This window comes from Carassius carassius, chromosome 17 (assembly GCF_963082965.1).
Source record: "Carassius carassius chromosome 17, fCarCar2.1, whole genome shotgun sequence".
Lineage (NCBI taxonomy): Eukaryota > Metazoa > Chordata > Actinopteri > Cypriniformes > Cyprinidae > Carassius > Carassius carassius.
The window spans coordinates 2,502,445-2,524,681 of NC_081771.1; the positions used below are offsets into that span (position 1 = coordinate 2,502,445).

General features: G+C 35.4%; 1 protein-coding gene and 1 long non-coding RNA gene across 6 annotated transcripts; one reads left to right on the top strand and one right to left on the bottom strand.

Moving 5' to 3' along the window:
- Positions 1-5,597: 5,597 nt before the first annotated feature.
- On the bottom strand, positions 5,598-22,184 carry LOC132160736 (myosin-binding protein H-like). 5 transcript variants are annotated; one of them, XR_009438068.1, is made up of 14 exons: positions 21,908-22,184; positions 21,298-21,348; positions 18,987-19,046; positions 18,738-18,872; positions 17,458-17,625; positions 15,334-15,422; positions 13,342-13,537; positions 13,123-13,262; positions 12,187-12,346; positions 11,350-11,486; positions 9,171-9,357; positions 8,018-8,072; positions 6,852-6,892; positions 5,598-5,899 (listed from the first exon to the last, which is right to left on the bottom strand). XR_009438068.1 is itself a non-coding variant. In XM_059570404.1 (12 exons), exons 1-12 carry the CDS (start codon positions 22,182-22,184, stop codon positions 8,041-8,043), a joined length of 1,632 nt encoding a protein of 543 aa, XP_059426387.1. In that variant the 3' UTR covers positions 8,017-8,040. The 5 variants fall into 5 exon arrangements, 1 of the variants encoding a protein (XP_059426387.1); XR_009438069.1 differs by lacking the exon at positions 21,298-21,348; XR_009438070.1 differs by lacking the exon at positions 18,987-19,046.
- LOC132160737 (uncharacterized) lies at positions 21,230-22,086 on the top strand. The gene is made up of 2 exons (XR_009438072.1): positions 21,230-21,333; positions 21,974-22,086. It is a non-coding gene; the product is annotated as an uncharacterized LOC132160737 (long non-coding RNA).
- Positions 22,185-22,237: the final 53 nt, after the last annotated feature.

The window sequence follows — 22,237 nt, forward strand, 5'->3', positions numbered from 1 at the left end:
CTACAAAGTGATAAAATATTACTAAAGTTAAATAGCCTAGTATTTTGTGTATATTTGTGTTCTCATTGTATTTGCCCAACTTCAACCAGCAGATGTCTTCAGCAACCAGACTTCTGCTTCTCCCACCACAAATTTGATGTGCTTTTGAGCAAAAACAATGATGCTTTTATTGTGAACTTTACGTATTTAACCAGAAAGACAGCCAGGAACGGCTATTTGGTAGCCTACTACTTAACAATGACAGTAACATGTTAGCTATCCAGCTTACTAATCAGTAGACAATACATAACATATAAGGGTATACACTATTGACTTATGGTGCTTCATTGATCACTGTTCAATCTGTAAAATATCACTTTGTGAGGTTATAATTCATAACCCTTCACCAAGTAATAATTTAAATTTTTTTAAAGCTGGCAAATGATCCAATCCCAGAACTGAGAGTTTTAAAGATGGCAGCCTCCACTTTGCGTTTACTTCCGGTGGAGCCTGCGCAAACTGACCATATGACACTGAAATGAATGGCATATTTTAAAGCTCCTTGTCTGCAGTAAATATAATGACTCATTGGCCCTGCCCTGACTCCAGCCTGCTGCGCTCCAGCAGCATGTAACTTAATGTGCTCTATGTAAATTATTAAAGACTGATGGGACTTGCTGTAGAACTCACTCTCCAGCAGAGCAATCCGTCCACACACTCCAGAACCTCATAATAATAGAAGCAGTTCACAGTCACCATATCTTACACTGTCAGACCGACTCGCAGCGTCACTGTCTAATGAACTGTGCTGTGTTTCCTCCCTAAAGTAGGAGGCAAACTCATGTAGTTTCATTATATAATTCTACAAGGTGCTTGTTAGCTGTGCTGTATGATATTTAAAAAGATCAGCTGAATTATTTTAGTCCCCCACCCCCTTTAGTCTATCTCCATTTGCAGGCTGGTGCCTCCTCAATACTAATTAAATAGGTTTGATGGAGTCCAATCCGTCAACATCTAAAATCAATTAAATAAAGTCAGGCCTTTGGCCCAAGGGGTAGAGCCGCTATGCCTGGATTCTTTCTACATGATTGCGAATTCCTTCAGATTGGAAAAACAAACTCCAAACCTGAAGTTACACAGTATGTGTAAGCTTCTACCATTACAGGGATTTAATCAACTAGACAGAAACCAAACTAATGCTCTAGTAGATCTAAAGTGCATTCCATTTACTGCGTAATTTTTATTCCTTTTTATATCTGTGTTTTTGTCAGGTATACATAAACACATGGTGCTTTAGAAAACTGCCGATGTAATAACCTACATAGAATCCTGTAGAGTGTCAGCTGGGTTTTATGAATGTCAAACGGGTGTAGCTCTATGATTGGATTTATTATTATTGAGGCAGCAGTAGAGTCTTCCGGGCCGTGGCAGATGTCCAAGTCATCCTGTTTCTGTGCCTGCAGAGCTCTCCTTTGGCAAAGTGGGATGCAGTTTTTGGCCAGCTTTGGCCAGAGAACCAGGCTGCATGACGGAGCAAGAATTCCTTGGATGCATTAAGAAAATGTACAGTGCTTCAGGTGCTTAATTTAAACGTAAAAATACTGTGGCGTGTCAGAGGAAAGATGCAGGCTATTACAGTTAAGTGTACTTAATTATGATGGTCTGATAAGTCTAACAACTTTTATTGTACAAACTGTGGCTAAAGGTTAAGTACTAAAATTACTAACATTGAAACTAAAATAAATTAATTAGAGCTTAATAAAAATATGTATTTAAAAAACTAAGACGAATAAAATGACAAAAAAATCTAATTTAAAATAAAAATGTATTAAATAAAAAATAAAACAAAATGAAAAACCCACACACTAAAAACCCTTTGAAACATAAAAAACCAATCTGAAATAAAATGTCAGCTAATAAAATACGTAAGACTGAAACTGAATGCAATATAGAGTTACATACATTACAAATGTTTGATAAAAAATAAAATAAATGAAAATAAAGCAAAAATTATAATATAAAAGCTAATTTAAAATATTAATAAATACTTTAGAAACAATAAAAAAAACAAATTTCTAATTTCAAAGGCTGCGCCCCCAGAGGTCGCATTTGTAGGCCCCATCGAGGATGTCTTGGTTTGGAAACGTAACCAACGTAAAGTTGACTGTTATTAATTGTGAGGCATAATTTGTTTTAATTTCTTTCTTACTTTGGAATGTAATGGTGCCCAGTGAAATATGTAGCCAACAAATGCAACTTCCTGAGGGTGCAGCCTTCAAAATGAGAGTCAAATATAAACCACCCAAATCAATTTTACAACTGCCTAGTAGCTGCCTAGTTAGATTCCAGAGCGCTGTAGCAACCGCCCAGAGCACTTTATACAACTTTTCCTTTCCAGTTCTCAAGTTAGGTGTTGACTAAGACTTTATCTCATTACAAAACACCACTGACAGGCTGTTTATGCAAACCATATTCTAGAAATACATGTCAGTCTGTTGTCAGCATGCGTTTTGTGCACTCAAATTCAGCTGAGTGCTGTCTGTGCTTCTCTATATCATCAGTTCTTATTGCAGTAGACAGAACATCTATTGAGCATCATTTGTTTGTCCAGCTGCGATGCCACAATAGTGATGCCGCCCCGAATGACAAGCACCATAAACCTGATACAATACAGCCGGCTCCATCATTCATCTCTGTGAGGAATGCTGCGTATGTTATCAGATTACAGTTCATCACAGCTTTGGAAACTAGATGTGTATCCTGGTTTTGCATTTCCAAGATTGTGGATATTAAAGATTGGAGAATTTATGATAACGTTATTGATAATTAAACAGAAAAGTCATAATTTCTTAATTAGATTGAGTGGTGGTGAACATCATATTTACTCTGCAGCACAGATTATCAACCCAAACCCAGATCTGGAGAAATGTTGCATTTCTGTAAATCACTTGCACACCAATGGATCCTCTGCAGTGAATGGGTGCCGTCAGAATGAGCGTCCAAACAGCTGATAAATACATCACAATAATCCAGACACGCAGCTTTTGTCTTCACAGGATGTTAACTGATGGACTGGAGTGGTGTGGATTACTTGTGGATCATTGTGATGTTTTATCAGCTGTTTGGACTCTCATTCTGATGGCACCCATTCACTGCAGAGGACCCATTGCTGAGCAAGTGATGCAATGCTTAATTTTTCCAAATCTGTTCTGATGAAGAAACAAACTCATCTACATCTTGGATGGCCTGCAGGGAATACATTTAAATTTTTGGATGAAAAAAAAAATCTTTACAGACACTTTTTATCTCCAGATTTTTATGAAGATTTTATTCAGATTGATTTCAAATCATGCAATGTCCTATAGCAATCCAGCAGCATTCCTTGACCAGATCCGTTTCGGTTTCAGATTCAGCTCCCAGTCTCTGGGCTCAAATTGGCATTTCTTCAACTTTCTGCTCTCCCATGTAGTATATAACCATCTCAACAGACTGTGCACTGTGACCTCAAACCCAGCAGACTCATATGGCACAGGCAGCTGTGAAAATCCACAGATGAAATCAGCTTCAGATTCAATCAAACTTCTGAGTATCTTATGAAAAGAAAGATCTAATATGTTCAGTCCACACTGAATAAGTCAAGTGGTTGTGTGGGTTTAGAGGTAAAGCAAGCGCTGTGATGGATTCTGGTGGTGTTTTGAATCTAGTACAGTCTTTATGTTATTCAATGTTATTGAGTGACTGGGTCATGTTAAAGGTTATTTAACAAAATTAAATAAAAGCTTTGAGTTGAGGACGCATTGAATGATCAAATGTTACAGTAAAGACTTTTAAGGTGATACAAAAGATTCCATTTCAAATAAATGCTGTTCTTTTGAAAGAATGCTGAATGAAACACATCACAGTTTCTATAAAATATGAACATCATGTGACACCGAATACTGGAGTAATGATACTGAAAATATTGCTTTGCATCACAGGAAAAAAAATCACATTTTATAACATATTCATCTAGAAAACAGCTATCTTATATTGTTATTAATATTTCACAATATAACTGCTTTGATGAGCATAGGAAATGTCTGTCAAAAACATTTGAAAAAATCTTCTAATTGCTAGTCTACATAGAAATACACTGTATCAGATTTTTACATAGTACCTCAAGGATGTGTTAGCATACTTTAGACCCAGATTTGATAACGACATGGCCTTGTTCACAAATTAGGATTCAAGTGGAGGACAACTGTTGAGGAATGTTGTGGACATGAGTTTTCTAAAGGCCACATTTTAAGACATTATAGGCTTGTCCTGATGCTATACAAAGACTATTCCAGATTCACTTGGCCAAGGCAGCATTGCATGCATCTTCATGAAGAACGAAATCCCAGAATGCAGTTTTGTTGAAAAAAAAAATAGTGGGATAAGAAATAAGAAATGATTATTTCTCCCACTTTCTCAGTATTTGGTATGCTGGCATCAGTATTCCTATGCTTTGGTATATTACTTGCTGTATATAATATTAATTAGAGTTAACAGCTAAAAACAGTAAAGTTGCTGCCATCTACTGTTTAGAAATATACACACATCTCAACAGTTCATTCATGCAAACGCATTGTACTGTATTTGTAATCATCTTTTTGTATTTTTTTTTTGTAAAATTATTAGAAAAAAATGTAACTATAAACATCCATATTGAAATACAAAAATCTTGTCTTTAAAACAAGATTGACTGGAATTCACTAGAGAAGCTTTTCTAGAGAAGATTTTGATTTCTACCTCATATTACAATGCAGAAGTAAGCTATTTTTCTGTGAATGACCTATTTATTAGCCACAGTAAAGCAAAACTAAATACAAGTAAAACTATTTGTACTAGAAAACAATGTGTTTATGATTATGTAAAAAGATTCAATTAATATAATAACGCACACACTGCGCACACACATTAATGAGAAGAAAGGTAAAGTACATTGAACTGAATCAAGGCCATTCTACAATATGAGATCCAGTGGGATTGTGGAAATGATCATATTGCTTGGGGTCAACAAGGCCTATGTTTTTTATGTATCATTAGTATTAAGCATAAACCCCACCAGATTTGTTTTATTTCTTATATTCCAACAGGCATTTGCATCACTAACTTTTCTTATGTGTTGGCGCAGGGTTTCATGATGCTGGCCAAACGAAATAAGCACTAGGCTTTAGGTTTCTCTGACAAGAACCCTGTGAAGTCGATAATGAACATCATGCATATAGCACATAGTCCTTTCAAAGTCTTTGCATTCTCACAGACACATTTATCTTCATGCATGTGTGTGTGTGTGTGTGTGTGTGTGTTGTGTGTGTGTGTGTGTGTGTGTGCGTGTGTGTGTGTGTGTGTGTGTGTGTGTGTGTGTGTGTGACCTTCAGTAACCCGTCTGCTCTCAGCTGAGTTTCCACTGGTTGGGAAGGTGTCTGTACAAAGTTTGCGTCACAGAAATAAATAATTTCCATACTAATGAATGTCACCCTATTCAGGCTCAACTGCGGACAGTGTTCAGGGTCACTCGGTCTGTTGAGTCCTGAACGTTCCTTTAAATGTTACATTCAGTGCACTGACATTATGACAAATGACAAAAGACATTGTGTGGGTGAAAGACTATCATTTAATTGATCAAACACTCCTGATGGTCCGGATGGGACTTGATCTGAGTTACATCACTGGACTCAGGGACGAGTATGTGTGGCGATACACAGACAAGAATCAATACATGCAGGCAGCTGCTGATCTAAACGTCCATTTAATAAATATATGTGCTTTTTTCATAATTGTGAGACCAAGGATTAAATTCTGAAATGGGAGGAAAATTTCTATTTTTATATAGATTTTTATTTCATATGTACATGTGTTTTTTTTCTCATCAGCAAAAGAGGTCTTCACAATCCTACAAAAGTGAAAGAAAGAGTCAAATTAGTAATAAAAAATTACATATGGCATATCAGTTGAATTGCATATTAATATACCAAACTGCTTTATCTGCTTTAATGGAAACTTAAATAAAATACATTAAAAATACATTTTTTTTAAATCCTATTTTAGTAAGTTGCCAAGGTAACATTTCTGTTTAAACTACTAAAATAACTAAAAATAAATAATACAAAATAAACATTCATAAATTATATATAGGCATATATTTTTTAAAAAGGCAAAAAAATTTAAACTGTGAATAAATTTGTGAATCTAAAGGGAAACTAAACTAATACAATCTAAAATGGAAACATATTAATAATAACATATTAATGATTCTAAACACTGTTTTAAGCCATTAAAATTATCACGTTTCTTCTTATAATTATTAATAATACAATGAACTATTTACAACTTTAACCACTGTAAAATTGGAGGAACAAAATATATAGGCAAAAGTTAACGAACAATGAATAAATAAAACTAAACTGACACCAGAAACTATAAAAATAAAATCTAATTAAAATATTAACAAAAACTAAAATAGTATATCAGTAATACTAAAACAACACTGCTTTTAACCATTCAAATTGTAAAAAAATGATATTCCTTTATTATTAATGAAATTATTTATTAAATTCACCATTATAAAATGGGAGAAAAATATAAAATAATTATAAATAATAAAAAATAAAGACACTACAGGCACTACAAATATATATATATATATATATATATATATATATATAAATAATAATAATAATAAAATAATAATTACATTTAAAAATTATTTTATCAACAAAAAGGATTTCAACCTTCTGCCATGAATATATAATTCAACTGATTAATTTATTCAACTTTTTAATAGCTTTGAAAGTAGCTTATCAGAGCTGATGTTGGAGCTGGAACATTCTGGAATGAGTTCTCACCTTTCGAGAGGGATCCCACATTTCTCTGTTGCTCATTGGGACTGGAGCGCATGCAGAGAGGAAGAACAAGGAACAGGTGTCAGTCGGCCTGAAATAGTTCTAACAATCAAGCAACATGTTTTACTGTGTTCTGTGGTGAGATCTAGCAGTAGATGAGGACTCGTCGGGGTCTAACGGTGCACAGTCAGGTGGATGTAATTTAGTCTCTCTGCTGGTACACGTATAGAGTCATAACAAGTTTAATTTATGGGGAATTGCCACTCGGACACTTCCAGCAGCAGGGGCCGCAATCTCCAAGTTTAGTGTCCCCCATGTAAGGCCAGGCTCGGAGGGGAAGACAGATGTCTTGTCAAGACCCAAATAGACAGAGAACCAAGACTCTTTTTGGCAATCCAAAGCTCCTTTTCCAAAGAAAAAAAAACTCAAAACTGTTCTTTTGTGTTACATTTTTTTTGTGACAAACATGATAAACTTGTGATAAACATTTACATTACATTTAGTCATTTAGCCACAAACGCTTTTATATAAGTGACTTACAAATGAGGACAATAGAAGGAATCAAAACTAACTATAAATTCAACATACAATTTAAAGTGTTATTGGACAAAATCAACTATATCAATATTTTCCATTTATATATTTGATTGAAAAAGAGAGAGGGAATCGTTAAATATTTACTAATGCCAAAAACATATTTCAGTGAGAAAAAAAAAGTTTTCAAGCAAAGTTATGGTCTTTGTAGCCCTAAATGAAATACTGAGTGAAGTATATAATATGAAATGAAATATTAAGTAAGTATAATAGTTCAAAAGTCTCACCAAGGCTGTTTTTAATTGCTTAAAAATACAGTAAAATCTGTAATATTATGAAATATTATTATAATCTAAATGAACTTTTTTCTTTTGTCAAATGTAATTTATTGCTGTGGTCAAAGCTGTATTTTCAGCATATCCAGTCTTCAGTGTCACATGATCTTCAGAAATCATTCTAATATGATGATTTACAGCTCAAGAAGCATTTCTGGTAATTATCAGATTATATGTTGAAAACCGTTCAGTTGTACTGCTTCATAAAAATATGTGATGTATTTCAGGATACTTATACGAACAGAAAATTTCAAAGAGCAGCATTTAGACTCCTGAACACATCTAAAAATAGAGACTGACCTGTATGAATGTGGGTGTTGAACTTATTTCTTATCAGCATCACCAATCACAGGCTCTGTTGGGAACCAAAGGAAGAATGCAGTTCAGTCCACTAGCTTTCAAAACATTACGCGTGGGATAAATGTCCGTAAAGTTATCACCCGTATAAACAAGCATGTTAACCATCCAGCGACACTCCAGTTTTATCTCAAACATGTGCAACTCTTGTTCTGTCTGACATGTTCATCTTCTCTGCTTTCAGAAGGCTGTAAATCATTTTACAATAACAATAAATCTGTCCGACCCAGTGAAGACGCATGTGGAGTGATAACTTGACAAACATAAAAACACGGATTGGGTTAAGCTGTATTTGTATTAACATATCTTAGGTTAGATTACACTGATATTACACGTCAATAAAGTGATGCTCCATTTGATAAGTCAGCATGGAATGATTCCAACCTGTTTCTAACACACCGAAGATCATCTGACTATCATTACAGTATCATCTGATAGACCTAGACATCTATTTGACATACTGTACTTGCATTTCAGTTCTAAATATAAACTCCATATCATTTGTTTCTATCATTAAAATGTTTTATATCATTCCATGAATCAGCATGATTTGATTTTCTCTTTAACATATAGAGCTTCTTTTCAGCACCAGAAAAATGTTCTTGATTTTCTATCAGTCAAACATGTCTGCATGATGTTGAATCACTCTAAATGTGGCCTTGATTAAATCTAAAGAGCTGATTTAAACGTGCATTCTCAGTTATTTGCACATAACCCAACATAATATTAAATATTTAAATGCACCGTAATTCAATTCAGCAACAAAATGCCACAACTTTTCCAGTCCTTCATGATTACGTGCAGAAAATGATTTCACAGCCACTGCACTTCCATAAAATATTATGGAGCTGAGCATAATTAGATAATGCGTTTAGTCTCCATAGACATTTTCGTGGCTTTCTGGGCATTGGAGTCACAGTCATACGATTTCCATGGCCATGGCTATTTCCAAGGACAGAAAACCCTCTTTTAGTTGGTTCATTATGCTGTCAATCAAGACTGAGACTATCACAAACCCATCATGACTGGGAAATCCTTTTTTTGCATGTTCCAAAGTGTATCACTGGCACCTTAAAAACACACTTGTGTCACTTACGTTTAACCTCCAGTTTGCAGGTCACCAAGGCCTCTCCGTGCTCGTTCTTGGCTCTGCAGGTGTAGACGCCACCGTCAAAGTTGCCGGGCTTGCGGATCTCTAGGGAGCAGATGCCCTGGTTGTTGATTTGCCTGAACTTGGGGTCGTCGCCGATAATCATCTGATTCTTCATCCACTGAATCTTGGGCTGCAAAGAGGTCAGAAAACAATAACAATTTGACATTTGCAGTCTATAATTGGTAAAAAAAAAAATAATACAAAAATACAATAAAAATTATGGACAAAGACACTAGAATTGTTTTTATCACACAACAGCCAATGACACACTCTAAAAATGACGGTTCTTTATTGGAAGTGATGGTTCTTTTGATTATTAACCTTAACTGTCACTCACGTTTTTGAAGATAGACTTGAATGTGCATGATACAAACCTAAATTTTTATAATTCATGACTGATCTGACTGATTCAATGTCTGATTTTAAAATGGGTTTTAAAGGATGAATTTTGAGATTTGAAGTTTTCAGTCAATATATAATTTCTGATGATTTCTAAAATGTGATAGAGAAAAAGGCAACGAAGAATTCTTTTTTGAAACAAAGGTCAAAACTCCTGTTATAATTTAGATTTTTGAGGGTGCACTCTTGTCATAAATTAATCTATTACTTTTCCTACATAATTTTTTAACAAAAAACATTCATAAAATATATATTCAGGAGTCTTAGGCCTTTCCAACGATATATAGTTTGTCAAGATTAGATTAGATTTGATTGTAATATAGTAAAGTAAACGTAGGCGTCCCGTATATGGGACGGGGTGACGGTTAAAGGGTTAAAATATTCTTATCAATAACAAGAAATTTTTTTTAAGAACTGTTCACTTAATGGCAACCAAAAATGGTTCTTCTACAAAAGCATCACTGCAAAAAATGCTTTTGGAACATTTTCTAATTTTTCTACGAGTGGAAGAGAAATTAGAACAATTTTGTTTTGGTGGCTTAGACTAATATGGAAATATTTAATATATGTACTGATATTAAAGAAAAACTAGGCAGATAAACTTTCCATTGAGCTACACAACAAAATAACATGCATTATGTCACATTTCCCTATAAAGTTAGCAGCCACTGGGTTTTTATTCTCCCACCAAAGCAATTTTTACAAGCATTTGGCACTTGGAGAGTGTTCATTTTGGACACTTTCATCCATGCGTCTGTCTGATCCCAGTGTCATGGCATCCACATATCGGTGTTTGGAAGCTCATCCCATCATAGTGATGTAGGAATCCCACTTATCTGTCGCTGGTCTAGTTATCTTCCCCTCTAGGAGCTGCACTATCTCTGGTGGCATGTTAGTGGCGGATTCCTTCACTGAACTTGATGGATTAAGTGTTGATTTTGTTGTTGACACCTCCTTACAAAATACCCATCAACACCATCTTTACAATAATGTAACACATTACTGAACTGCATGAGGCTGGACTGCTCAGAAAGATGAACGGATATACAGTAGGATGATGTTTACACCTGAAGAGATTCAGGTGATCTGATGAGTGTTCTGCAATAAGATCTCTTAAACAAACCACATTCAGATGTAGTCAGAAATGCATGTGCCATGTAAACACGAATTACCATTTAAACAGTACACTAAAACATGAGTATTAAACTTTAATATTTGCATGCAGACTAAAAACCATCTGATTGTAAAAATGCATACATACAGTATGCGGTGCATCAAAGTTCAATTCATTTAGATCAAATAAAATAACTACAAGCCTTCTTGGATCATCTCAAAACTTATATTTTAATAAAACATAACAGGTCTTAAAATGTTTTTCTTGGTTATGTGAATGTTAGAAACAACATTAAGAGAAAGTTCCATTTTAGAATTTTGCAAACATTATGATTATGTTACTTTTGAATGCTCTTTAAACCATTTGAAACTAACTAGTAGGAACATTTCAAAAATGTTAGACAAATGTCCAACTTGAACATCCCATAAACAATGTATAAATAATGTTTTTGTGCTAGCGTTTTGAGAATATTATTAAAGACCAGATAAAGCTGAATGAATGCTCTATTAATGTTACTGGAACAGTGTTTGTTCATAACCTTGAAAACCTTGTCTGAAAACTATTTCCAGCACACTAGTTTTGCTTATGGGTGCGTGAAAAACCAAGTACCTTAGGGAATCCCCTAACGGAGCAAAGCAGCTTGGTGTTATAGCCAACAGTTGTGCTGCGGTCTGCCAGGGGGGTGGTGAATTTGGGTGCCTCGTTGAAGTCATGTTCCTTGTACTCTGGAGGCTTGTAGTCAATGCCTATAAAAACACATGATGAGGATCAGTGAAGTAAGAATAACAAGATGCCAGTGGATGTCAAATTATTTGTAAATTGAATGCTAGTCACATAGGAAAAAAGCATCTGCCACATGCATAAATGTCAAAAGAGAAGACCAGGGTTACTATTCTTAACTAAAGATAAAACTACTAAAACATTTTTAAAATAAATTAAATTAAAATAAAGCCGAAATAAAATACAATCGTTTGATGAAAAACTTCAAACGAAAATGTTGCCTTTCTAACTGGAACAACTAAAATTGACAATTTTATTATTATTATGAAATCAAAATTTACAAAAGCACATAAAAAAAAAAAAAAAAAAAATGTAATTACAATTATAAACAAAATTCCAAATGAAAACATAAAAAATTAGACTAATTTCAAAATATTAAAAAAATATATAATAATACTTAATACTAATATATATATATATATATATATATATATATATATATATATATATATATATATATATATATATATGTATATATATATATATATATATATATATATATATATGTATATATATATATATGTGTGTGTGTGTGTGTGTGTGTATTTGTGTGTATTTGTGTATATGTGTGTGTGTGTGTGTGTGTGTGTGTGTGTGTGTGTGTAAATTAGAAACACAATTCAACAGTCAAATGTCAATACACAAGATGCAGAAAAGCTGGTTCACCTGTCTTCTGGATGGTGGCTGAGGTCTTTGTAACAGTGGCCTCTTTACTGATTCCGCACTTGTTCTCAGTGAAGGCCCTGAACATGTAGGTGTTACCCATGATCAGGTCTGAAATAGTGGCATTCATTCTGTGATAATGCTCCAGTACTGTGAACCAGTCCTGTGGAGAGACAGCAGCACAGGTCCATATACTCCAGACATGACTACTGACAGTTAATTAGATCATCGGGCTGACTAGTGCCATTGAAAGGAACAGCATGAATAAACATAGTTTTCAAAACAGTTTTATGAACCTGCAACACTGTGCAATTGATACAATAAACACAATCCCACCCCTATTGCTCAAAGCAGTGATAATGTTGAGGACCAGACGGGTCACTCAAAAAACTTCAAATGGGAGAAATCTAAACTATGAATGGCACAATTATAGCTGTCTCTGTATGATGAGCTTGGATAGTAAAAAGTATTGTAAAACCAAGAAACATTGTTTTCCATTGTTTTTTTTTTTATGTAAGCATGCGGCATGTGCTAGATGTACAAGTATGACGGCTGCACTTGAGTCTCGATGTCAGCATCTCACATGAGCGCCACGTTTTTAGGATGCCGTGTCAAGAGAAAAGAATTTCAACTTTTACGTGCCACGCCGCTCGTCAGTGTCAGTGCCAAAACAGTGGACCAATCAGAAGACCCTGGAGACGGGGCAAGTGGTGCATCTAGTGTTTTTAGATGCAAACACGCATTTGACATGAATGGCTCCTTAAGCTTGGCATTTACATGGTACTTCAAAGCAAGAATACCTTGTTAAAACATGGCATCACGTCATAACAAACATTACACAGCCATGGTAAATGTCTATTGCAATGTTAATCAAGTAAAAAAAATCACATTAATAGCATGGTATTTTTTCATAAACTTAATTTTTGAAAGAGCTTCTACCCCTGTTTTTTTGTCAGCCTTCTGGATGGTGTATCCAGTGATAGTTGTGTTTCCATTATCCTTGGGTTCAGTCCATTCCAGAGCAACATTGAAACCCCAGGAGTCCACAATCTTGATGCTGGCTGGAGGTCCAGGCAACTCTGGTGAACAGGTCAACAAAGTAAACTGTTAAAAAAAAACTAACATAAACCATGGTCCATGGTGTGTATGAACACTTACCAACAATCTGCAGAGTCACCTCGGCTTTGTCCTCAAAGCTGTCCACTTTCACGCACATCTCATACACGCCGGAGTCGGCTCTCTCTGCGGCACGGATGAAGAAGATGCTGTCCTTGTCGGTGTTGCGGATGTTCACCTTTTTAGGATCTAGAGGCTGGCCATCCTTTGTCCATGACACAACAGGTTGTGGTTTGCCCTGCAGGTAAAAAAAAAAAAGACTGTTAGCCACAATTTATTTGACAAAATCAACTTTTTCCAGATATATTAATTGAAAACAGAGTTAGAATAGACTGACTGGTGGTCTTCTTCTTGCATTTTTATTTTAGTCCTATTAAATCCTTTCTTGTGACAAAGTTTAAATAATTGTATAAATTGTGCACTTACAATATATATTTAAATTATATACAGTAAGTATATTTAAAAAAACCTGAGCTTGCAGATTATGCAGTATTAATGAAATAAAAGTCTAACTAATTATACTTAAAGAGAAATTTTCCTAACACAGTTAAGTGCACTTTTAAAAGGTACACTTAGCAATAACGATAAACTAAAAGTTTTACTTTAAACCTATAGTTTAAAATATTTTATTATGCACGTATGTACACTTATTTTGATTGTTGATAAACATATTTAAGCACATGTAAATACTTGATTTTAATTTTAACTGTGGTTGTTATTTAATATTATATATAATGTAAAAATATTTTTAAAATGTACTAAAATTAAAGTAACCAGAAATGCTTGTCAATTTGACAGTACATACTTTAACCATATGAAAAAAAAGTGAAGTGACATTCAGCCAAGTATGGTGACCCATACTCGGAATTTGTGCTCTGCATTTAACCCATCCAAAGTGCACACACACAGAGCAGTGAACACACACACACACACTGTGAACACACACCCGGAGCAGTGGGCAGCCATTTATGCTGCGGCGCCCGGGGAGCAGTTGGGGGTTCGATGCCTTGCTCAAGGGCACCTAAGTCGTGGTATTGAAGGTGGAGAGAGAACTGTACATGCTGGCCCGGGACTCGAACCCACAACCTTTCGATTGGGAGTCCGACTCTCTAACCATTAGGCCACGACTTCCCCACTATTTTCAAAGACTATAAAATTAATGGTGAAAAATTGAAGTCTGCTAAAACAAAAGCACCCTAAAAGTCAACTACTTGCATTTAATATAAAATTAAACTGTAAAACTTTTCATTTAAGTGCAATTACATGTCAGAAAACATTGCATTCAATTCACACTTAACTACATTCTTTTAAACATATTATTTCCGTAATCCATAATAAATACTCTTTCTAAACATATGCTAAATTATACTTCTTTTTTATTGTTTTTAGAACAGAAGAACACTTTACATAACAAAAACAATATAAATTAATTAATTCAACGAATAATAAAATGTATTAATTAAGTTTAGTTACAAATGAAGGTTGCCACACATTACATATACAATTTCAGAAATAAAAAAGATTGTCATATGTTAAATATAAACCTTTAGACATTTCACCAATACATTTTATCAATAAAAAATATATATACATTTACAAATGCAAACATCTTGACCACCAAGGAGCTTGTTTGTACTTTTTTTATGAGGGTGTGATTAGTGTTAAAGCAGTAAATCTTGGCTGTGATATAAACAAAAGGCCACTGGCTATTTAAAAAAAACAACAAAATATAGTACCAGGGCAGTCCTGCGATATATCCAGTGCAACTTCCTGTCTTAACAGGAAAAGTTTTCAACAGGAAATAAAACTGTGAGTTTGATACAGCATACTCTTTGAGTAAGAGTAGCATGTCAGCATACTTATTCCAAGTATTCTAAATTGAAGTATTTTTTGTCCAAATTTAGCCCATGTCCTGTTAAAAGTTCTGGCAAAAACATGAATAAGCAAGCAGGAGTTAAGCTACCTTTAAAAGAGTTTATATAGTCATCATCATGCTTTTGCAGTAAATTTAACAATTATCAAGAGAGTACATACACTGAAGGGAACAACAAGGTTGATTTTCTCTCCAACATTTTTCACATAACGCTGCCTCAGGAAACGTGGCAGACGAATTTTGGGGCGATCTGTAGAGAGGAAAAATGGTACATAATATGATTATTTGATTTATGTTATATCTTCAGAGATTTAACAATTTTAGAGTATCTTGCCAAAGAGAGAATTTTAGCCAAAGTTCTGAGAATGTTCCTTGCTAGCTAGGATAGCAGTATTTATTGAACCAAACTGACTTGCTAACCTTAACGTGACCCTGGCTTCCAGAGCGCAAGCTAACTGTAATTTCATCCTGAGCTGCAGTTAGTCTGTTGCATGTTGAGTTGGTTAAACAGTCTACAGAAAAAAAACACTACCAAAATCTTTTGCAAAACCATATGCAGAAGCACTGAAGCTAAACACATTATAAGGAGTCAATTACTCTAATACACCCTAAGCTAGCCAACAAGTTAATGGTGGCTCTGTTGGACTCATCACGACTTAAAATAGATCAGTCTTATCACACGCCTGCCACTAATAACTTATGATGGAGAGCTTTAGTTACATTAAAACTGCTGAATTACAAATAATTTCAAAGGCTGCATCTTAGAGTTGCAGTTTAGTGTTGATTTCTAATGGATGCTAGTCCACGCCACAAAATATGTAACTTTTTTAGTACATGAATGGAATTAAAAGCTTTTGCATTTCAGTCTGCATTTTAATCTGCAATGCATATAAAAGGGTGAAATCTCCTTGAAGCATTAGCCGGATGCTAACTCGTACAAGCAACAGCATGCCTCTAAATAAACATAGCATCTCTAGTGAGCTAAAAAGTCTCCTGGGGTAACCTTATATGCTACTTGACTCCTTTAGAAAGTCCGAGAACATTTGGGAAATGCATCCCGCCCTCCGACTCGACCCATTTACACTTGTCGCCATCGCTCTTAAAGGAAGCAGCTTGACACTGGTCCAGGTGGCTAGCTGTCAATGGCTTTGAAGCCATGTAAAACCTTCACATAATCCTTGTTAATGCACAGCACTTAACAACTATTTTCCAAGGATATGCAACAGAGGCTTTTCTTATTGGAAAAACAATTCATGACATGCCTCCGTGCATTGGAGGGCATGCAGAAAGAAGACCTTTAATCGGAGATATGCCAAAATTTCTCTCCCCCTCTTCTGCGTAGACTGGATTCAAGTTACATTCCAATCCAGCTTGACTTTCCATTCTACATTTATGATTTCTTTCTTTAGACGCCAGACATCCTTAGAGTATGTAAAGGGATTGCAAGCATTTGTGCACAAAAACTAGTTTACATAACTCCTGCGATAATGAGGCTGAATGTGACATACTTGGACTTTTGTTGGACAATATTGTGTGTGCACGTATGTACATAGTCAGTGTTTAAGTGCTTATACATTTGTTTCAAATTTAAACAAAATTATTGTCAACATGGATATTTGTCCGGACTATTACATTTAATTTGTATTGAAAAACCTATATTAAAAAGCACTACTAAAAACTGTCTAAAGTCATGCAACAACAAAGATTTTTTAAAATGTTTTTTTTTAGATGTTTTTAACACTGCTGTCTGGTCTAAGAGGGTTTTTAAGGGAACACATCTTTGCGCTTAAGCCAGACGCTTGTCAGTTAGATTTATTTAGATTTATTTTTTCACAACTGGCAACCTCTCAGAGCCAATTAGGGGGCCCTGTAACACAGCATGAGCAGTGGGCTTGACGTGGTACCAGTTTCACCTCTCGAGATGTCTGGGATACTTGAGACCTGAGAAGTGGCCCCCGATCTTTAGAGCAGCCATGGCTGGGTAACTCTATGTTCCAACATTTACAGTTATTTGGTCTAAGGAAGACTGGCTTTGGATGCATATTATGAAACACATTATGAAACTTTTCAGCATGGCTCATGAATATTAAATGAATGCCAGCACGGTTATTTGGCAGCTATATCAGTAATGAATAAATCATGTGGATTTCTGCTTGGTCTTTGTTGTTTTATGTCCCTGGTTGCTCTTTTTTTCTGTGGCCAAGCGAAGGAAACTCATAACACGTCATGATAATTTATAACTTAACTTAAAGCTACAGTATTTGGGAAGTAAAATGTTGACTTACCCACAACCTCTCTCACCAGGACAGCGTCGGCCAGAGAAGCAGGAGCGCTGCGGCCGCCAGGGTTTACAGCCACCACCCTGATGTTCAGGCGGTCACCGGTGGTCTGGTTCTTAATGATGTAACGGCAGGACACAGTCAGCTCCTCGTTAGCGGCTTTCCAGTCACCAGCTTGGATAGAAAAATATAAAATTAGTTGCAAGAACATCCAATATGATTTGCATCCCAAGAGGTTCAAAAAATGTATTGTTGTTTAAATGTACATAGATTTTTAAGCTGTTTGAAAGGCAAAATGTAAATAATAATACTTAATTATAGTAATACATTTAATAGTTTGATATGTATCTGCACCACAACCTTAGTGATTTGCATCCGATTAACAATCATAACAAATTATGTTGGATTAATTGTGAACGTTGACTGTAAAACTTTTGGAATGCCAATTTTTAAATAAAATGCATAAAAAATAATGATATAAACACTGAAATTAAATATTTCTTAATTATTATTATTCAAAAAATAAAAAATAAAAACATTTTAAATGTGTCACATTTTAAATAATACACAAAAATATTAAGAACTTTTAATAATTTTATTGCATTCTATTAATAATAATAAAAATCGATTTGCTAAATAATTTCACATTCATTGTAAAGCTATTAGAAATGTGACTTTATAATATAATTCGGTATATAAATATTATTACAGTATTATTATAATTTTTTTAGGAAAATGACAATTGAAACAAGTCAGTTTATTTTTTCCATAACAAATCGATATGTGAGTGAATATACTTTTTTTTTTCAGAATGTATTTGCACTTTAATGGCTATATCAGCATTCTGTATTTATGTGTGTGCGACTGACATGAGCGCAGCAGCCATGCTCTTCTGCTGTCAGACTTCTAGAAATGCCTCACTCCATATAGGGACACAACTGAGGTGGGTGTATGTTGCTGTTGACATACTGGGGGCAGGTGCAACTGAGAGCTTTGACCAGCTAATAAAATGTTAATGAACTTTTCGCTGAATTTAATTTAGGTTATGGTATTGTGAGGTGGCATTTCAAGATGGAAATGAATGCAAATGTGTTCTGCAAGACACCGTAATCAAATGAAAAGGCTTTAGATTTTAGGTTTAATCCTCAGTGAGGGCTTTATTACCCAGGTGTACTTGCCCATCAAGTCAGACGATGCCTAAACAGGCAGCGTTTTTGATTTATAGAACAAAAAGGCATTTTTATTGCAAGATCGATGAATTTTTTAATTGACATGATCAGACTCACTTCCTTCCTTGCAGATTTCCACAGTGTATCCATCCAGACCAGAGTTTCCAATGGTGGCTGGTGGTCTCCATGAGATAGTGACGGAAGTGTCATTGACATCCTCAACTCCGAGCTCGAGAGGCTCGCTGGTGGGCTCTGGAGAGGAAAACACGCATTTCATATTTCAAACTAAAATCAGACACTGATGTTTCAATTGGTAATGACACAATGTCGGTGATCTGAAGCGGTTTTGATTTCCTGTGGGTTTACCTGCAGGTGGAGGAGGTGTAGGTGCTTTGACTTCCTCAGCAGGTGGTGCTTCAGCATCAGCTGGTGTTAAATAAGCAGGGCACATTAATAAAAGCGGCATATAATAGAGTGTCAGGCATTAGCTTTTTCAACCATTATGGAATAATAGCTCAGGTCAGGTTTTGGCATGATCCAAAATATGATCTCAGCACATAGGGTTTCCAAATTCAGTACCTTAAATATAAAATTGGTGCATTTCTAGCATCGCCTTTATTATAAAAATGCATTGATTAGATTAGAGAGTCAACATGAAGGCAATACTGACACACTGAACATGCTTTTAAAATGGGTTGCGAGCATTTTGTCTTTCATGTTGACTGACAAATACAGTTTGTCAAATAAACTTACAGTAGCTGTTTTGCTATTATCATTAGCGGGGCCTCAGCAGCGTTTGCAGCGACTTCTTATGTGATGTGGCCAACAAATAATTTCTAAATGTTAGTAAAATGTCTGAATGGACCAAATATGTGAGGTTTGATTTGCATGTACAGAATATATTTTTTTAAAACAGAAACAAGTACACATCGATACATCAAACAATATTTGGTCGTTTTGTGATTCCTGGCATTCACAGATAATGGAATCAGACTGGATGAATCTGTTTAAGATCATTTTAGTATAGTTAACCTTGCATAAACAGTAAGAAATGAAATAATTTAGTGGTAGTATATAAGCTGTACACAAAATAATGAATATCTTTTATATTCACCCATTTTGTGTATGCCTGATACTGTTAATGCTATCATTATTTCATTTAATAAAAAGAATATTTCTAAAACCAACCATCACGAAATAATTCCCCTTAATTACACACTTACCTTGTGACTGCAAAAGACTGGGCTCGCTAATTAAAACATTATAGTTAAATATTTACTATTTTCTTTATGCATTGAGTTAAGCTCTCTGTGGGACTGTAAATAGAGTTGTCTGTGTTTGCCGCAAGCTCTAAATACCTCAGTGGATATAGCTGCTGTTAAAATAACAATTGCACAGGTGGTGAATGGCATGCTTTGCTTTTGTTAGAGAGCAGAACAGATTCTCTTGTGAATGCTCACACATTATAGTGAAAAATTAAGGAACTGAGCTTCTGTAGAAGCTCACATTAAGCTTTATGTTCTGAAGACACTAAAACAATTTTTAAAAATCCTTTAATTTGACTGCATTTCACCTTGTTAACCACAGCTTCCAAGAAAATACCACCAGTTATTGTTACCACTGTAAATCATAAATTAATAGGTGAACAATTGCAAAATCTTTCTGGTACCTGTTCGATTTTTGACACATTACAAAAAAATGTTTAGTAAGCGCAAAAGAGAAAAGTACTATAACATAGCATTTGGCACCTTGGAGTAGCATGTTAATCAAATGGTGCATGGACTATCTTCATCTTACCATAGAACTGCTACAGTACTTTTCACTACAGGTAAATAACAGTCGCATTATGATATTTTTATGGAAACTATGGCTACCATGGTATTTTTGAAAAATGCATTTTAATCCAAAAAGGCAAAATAAATCAAGTAATTCCTGGAAATCAAATGCATACTTGAAGTAGAGCAAAAGTATAGCAGAATAGGCGTGGAGTAGGTCAGGGTGAACAGCTGCTATGATCAGTTTAGTGTGGAAGCGAGGAGAGGTTAACAGGTGTAAATGCTCACTTGTGTTTTTTTTAAACCATCCGCTGTAGTCAGATGTTTTCCAAGTAGCTACCAAGAGTTCTTGGCTCCAGTAGCAATGCACACTAAGTTCTCATGCATTAGGAGGTAATTATTAAATGACAACATGCATGTGTTAATCTGTTTGTTTGCATTTGTATTATTACAAATGATAGAGTGGATCTTACAGAAGCATGGTCATATTTCACCAAATCACTGTAAGATAAAAGAAACTATCTTGCATAAAGCAAATGACACTATTTTTTAGGCACATTTTTCTTCTAAATCTTATTACACATAAATGATAAAAATGTTCCCATCACTGTGATGATTTATTATTTAAATTGTACTTGAATGTACTTCATGGCAATATCTGCTGTGATCAATTTCATTAATGCTGGTTTAAATCACGATTCATTAACATGACTGGATTATTCTCATTATTTTTATGCAAATTATCATTTCTTTTTTTCTTACAATTTTGGACTTAAATATAACTGATTTTACTGTTTGCAGAAAAGCTATGCTCTTTCTTAAAGATATTCACCCAATAAAAGTATCCATTTAGAATGCACTTGTTAAGATCCATGCATTTAGTTTGGGGTCTCCGTACACACCTGCAGCGGGTTCGGCTGGTGGGGCTTCAGCAGGGGGTGCTTCAGCATCAGCTGGTGTTAAATAGGTACATTAATAAAAGCGGCATATAATAGAGCGTCAGGTATTAGTTTTGTCAAAAAATATTGAATAATAGCTCAGGTCAGGTTTTGGGATCCAAAATATGATCTCAGTACACAGAGTTTCCAAACTCAGTACATGAACATGAAGGCAGGGAGGCCTCAGCAGCGTTTGCAGAGGCTTCTTATGCGATGTGGCCAGCAAATAATTTCCAAATGTTAGTAAAATGTTAGAATGTACCAAATATATGAGGCTTGATTTGCATGCACAGAATATATTTTTTTAAAACAGAAACAAGTAGCCTACATATTGATACGTCAAACAATTTTCTGGTCATTTTGTGATTCCTGGCATTCACAGATAATGGAATCAGACTGTATGAATGTGCACATTATCTGTCTCAATTTCATTTTAGTAGCCTATATTTAACCATGCATAAACATTAAGAAATGAAATTATTTAGTGATAGCACAATATCATTTATATTCATCCATTTTGTGTATGTGTATACTCTGCATGTACTTAGTTGGGGTCTCGGTACACACTCAGTACCTGCAGCAGGTTCGGCTGGTGGTGCTTCAGCAGGGGGAGCTTCAGCAGGAGGTGCTTCAGCAGGAGGTGCTTCAGCAGGAGGTGCCTCCACCGGGGCTCCTTCAGCGGGTGCTGCCTCCGCTGGAGCAGCTTCGGCGGGGGCTGGTTCAGCGGGCGCGGGCTCAGGTGCGGGAGCAGGCTCGGGCGCTGGTTCGGGTGCGGGTGCGGGTTTGGGTGCCGGTTCCTCCTTCTTGGCGGCTTTAGCCGACTTCTTTATCGGGGCTGGTTTTGCCGGCATGCTTGTCCGCTTCTGGGATCCCTCTGACCTAGTAAGTCCTTCGGCTCAGTCTG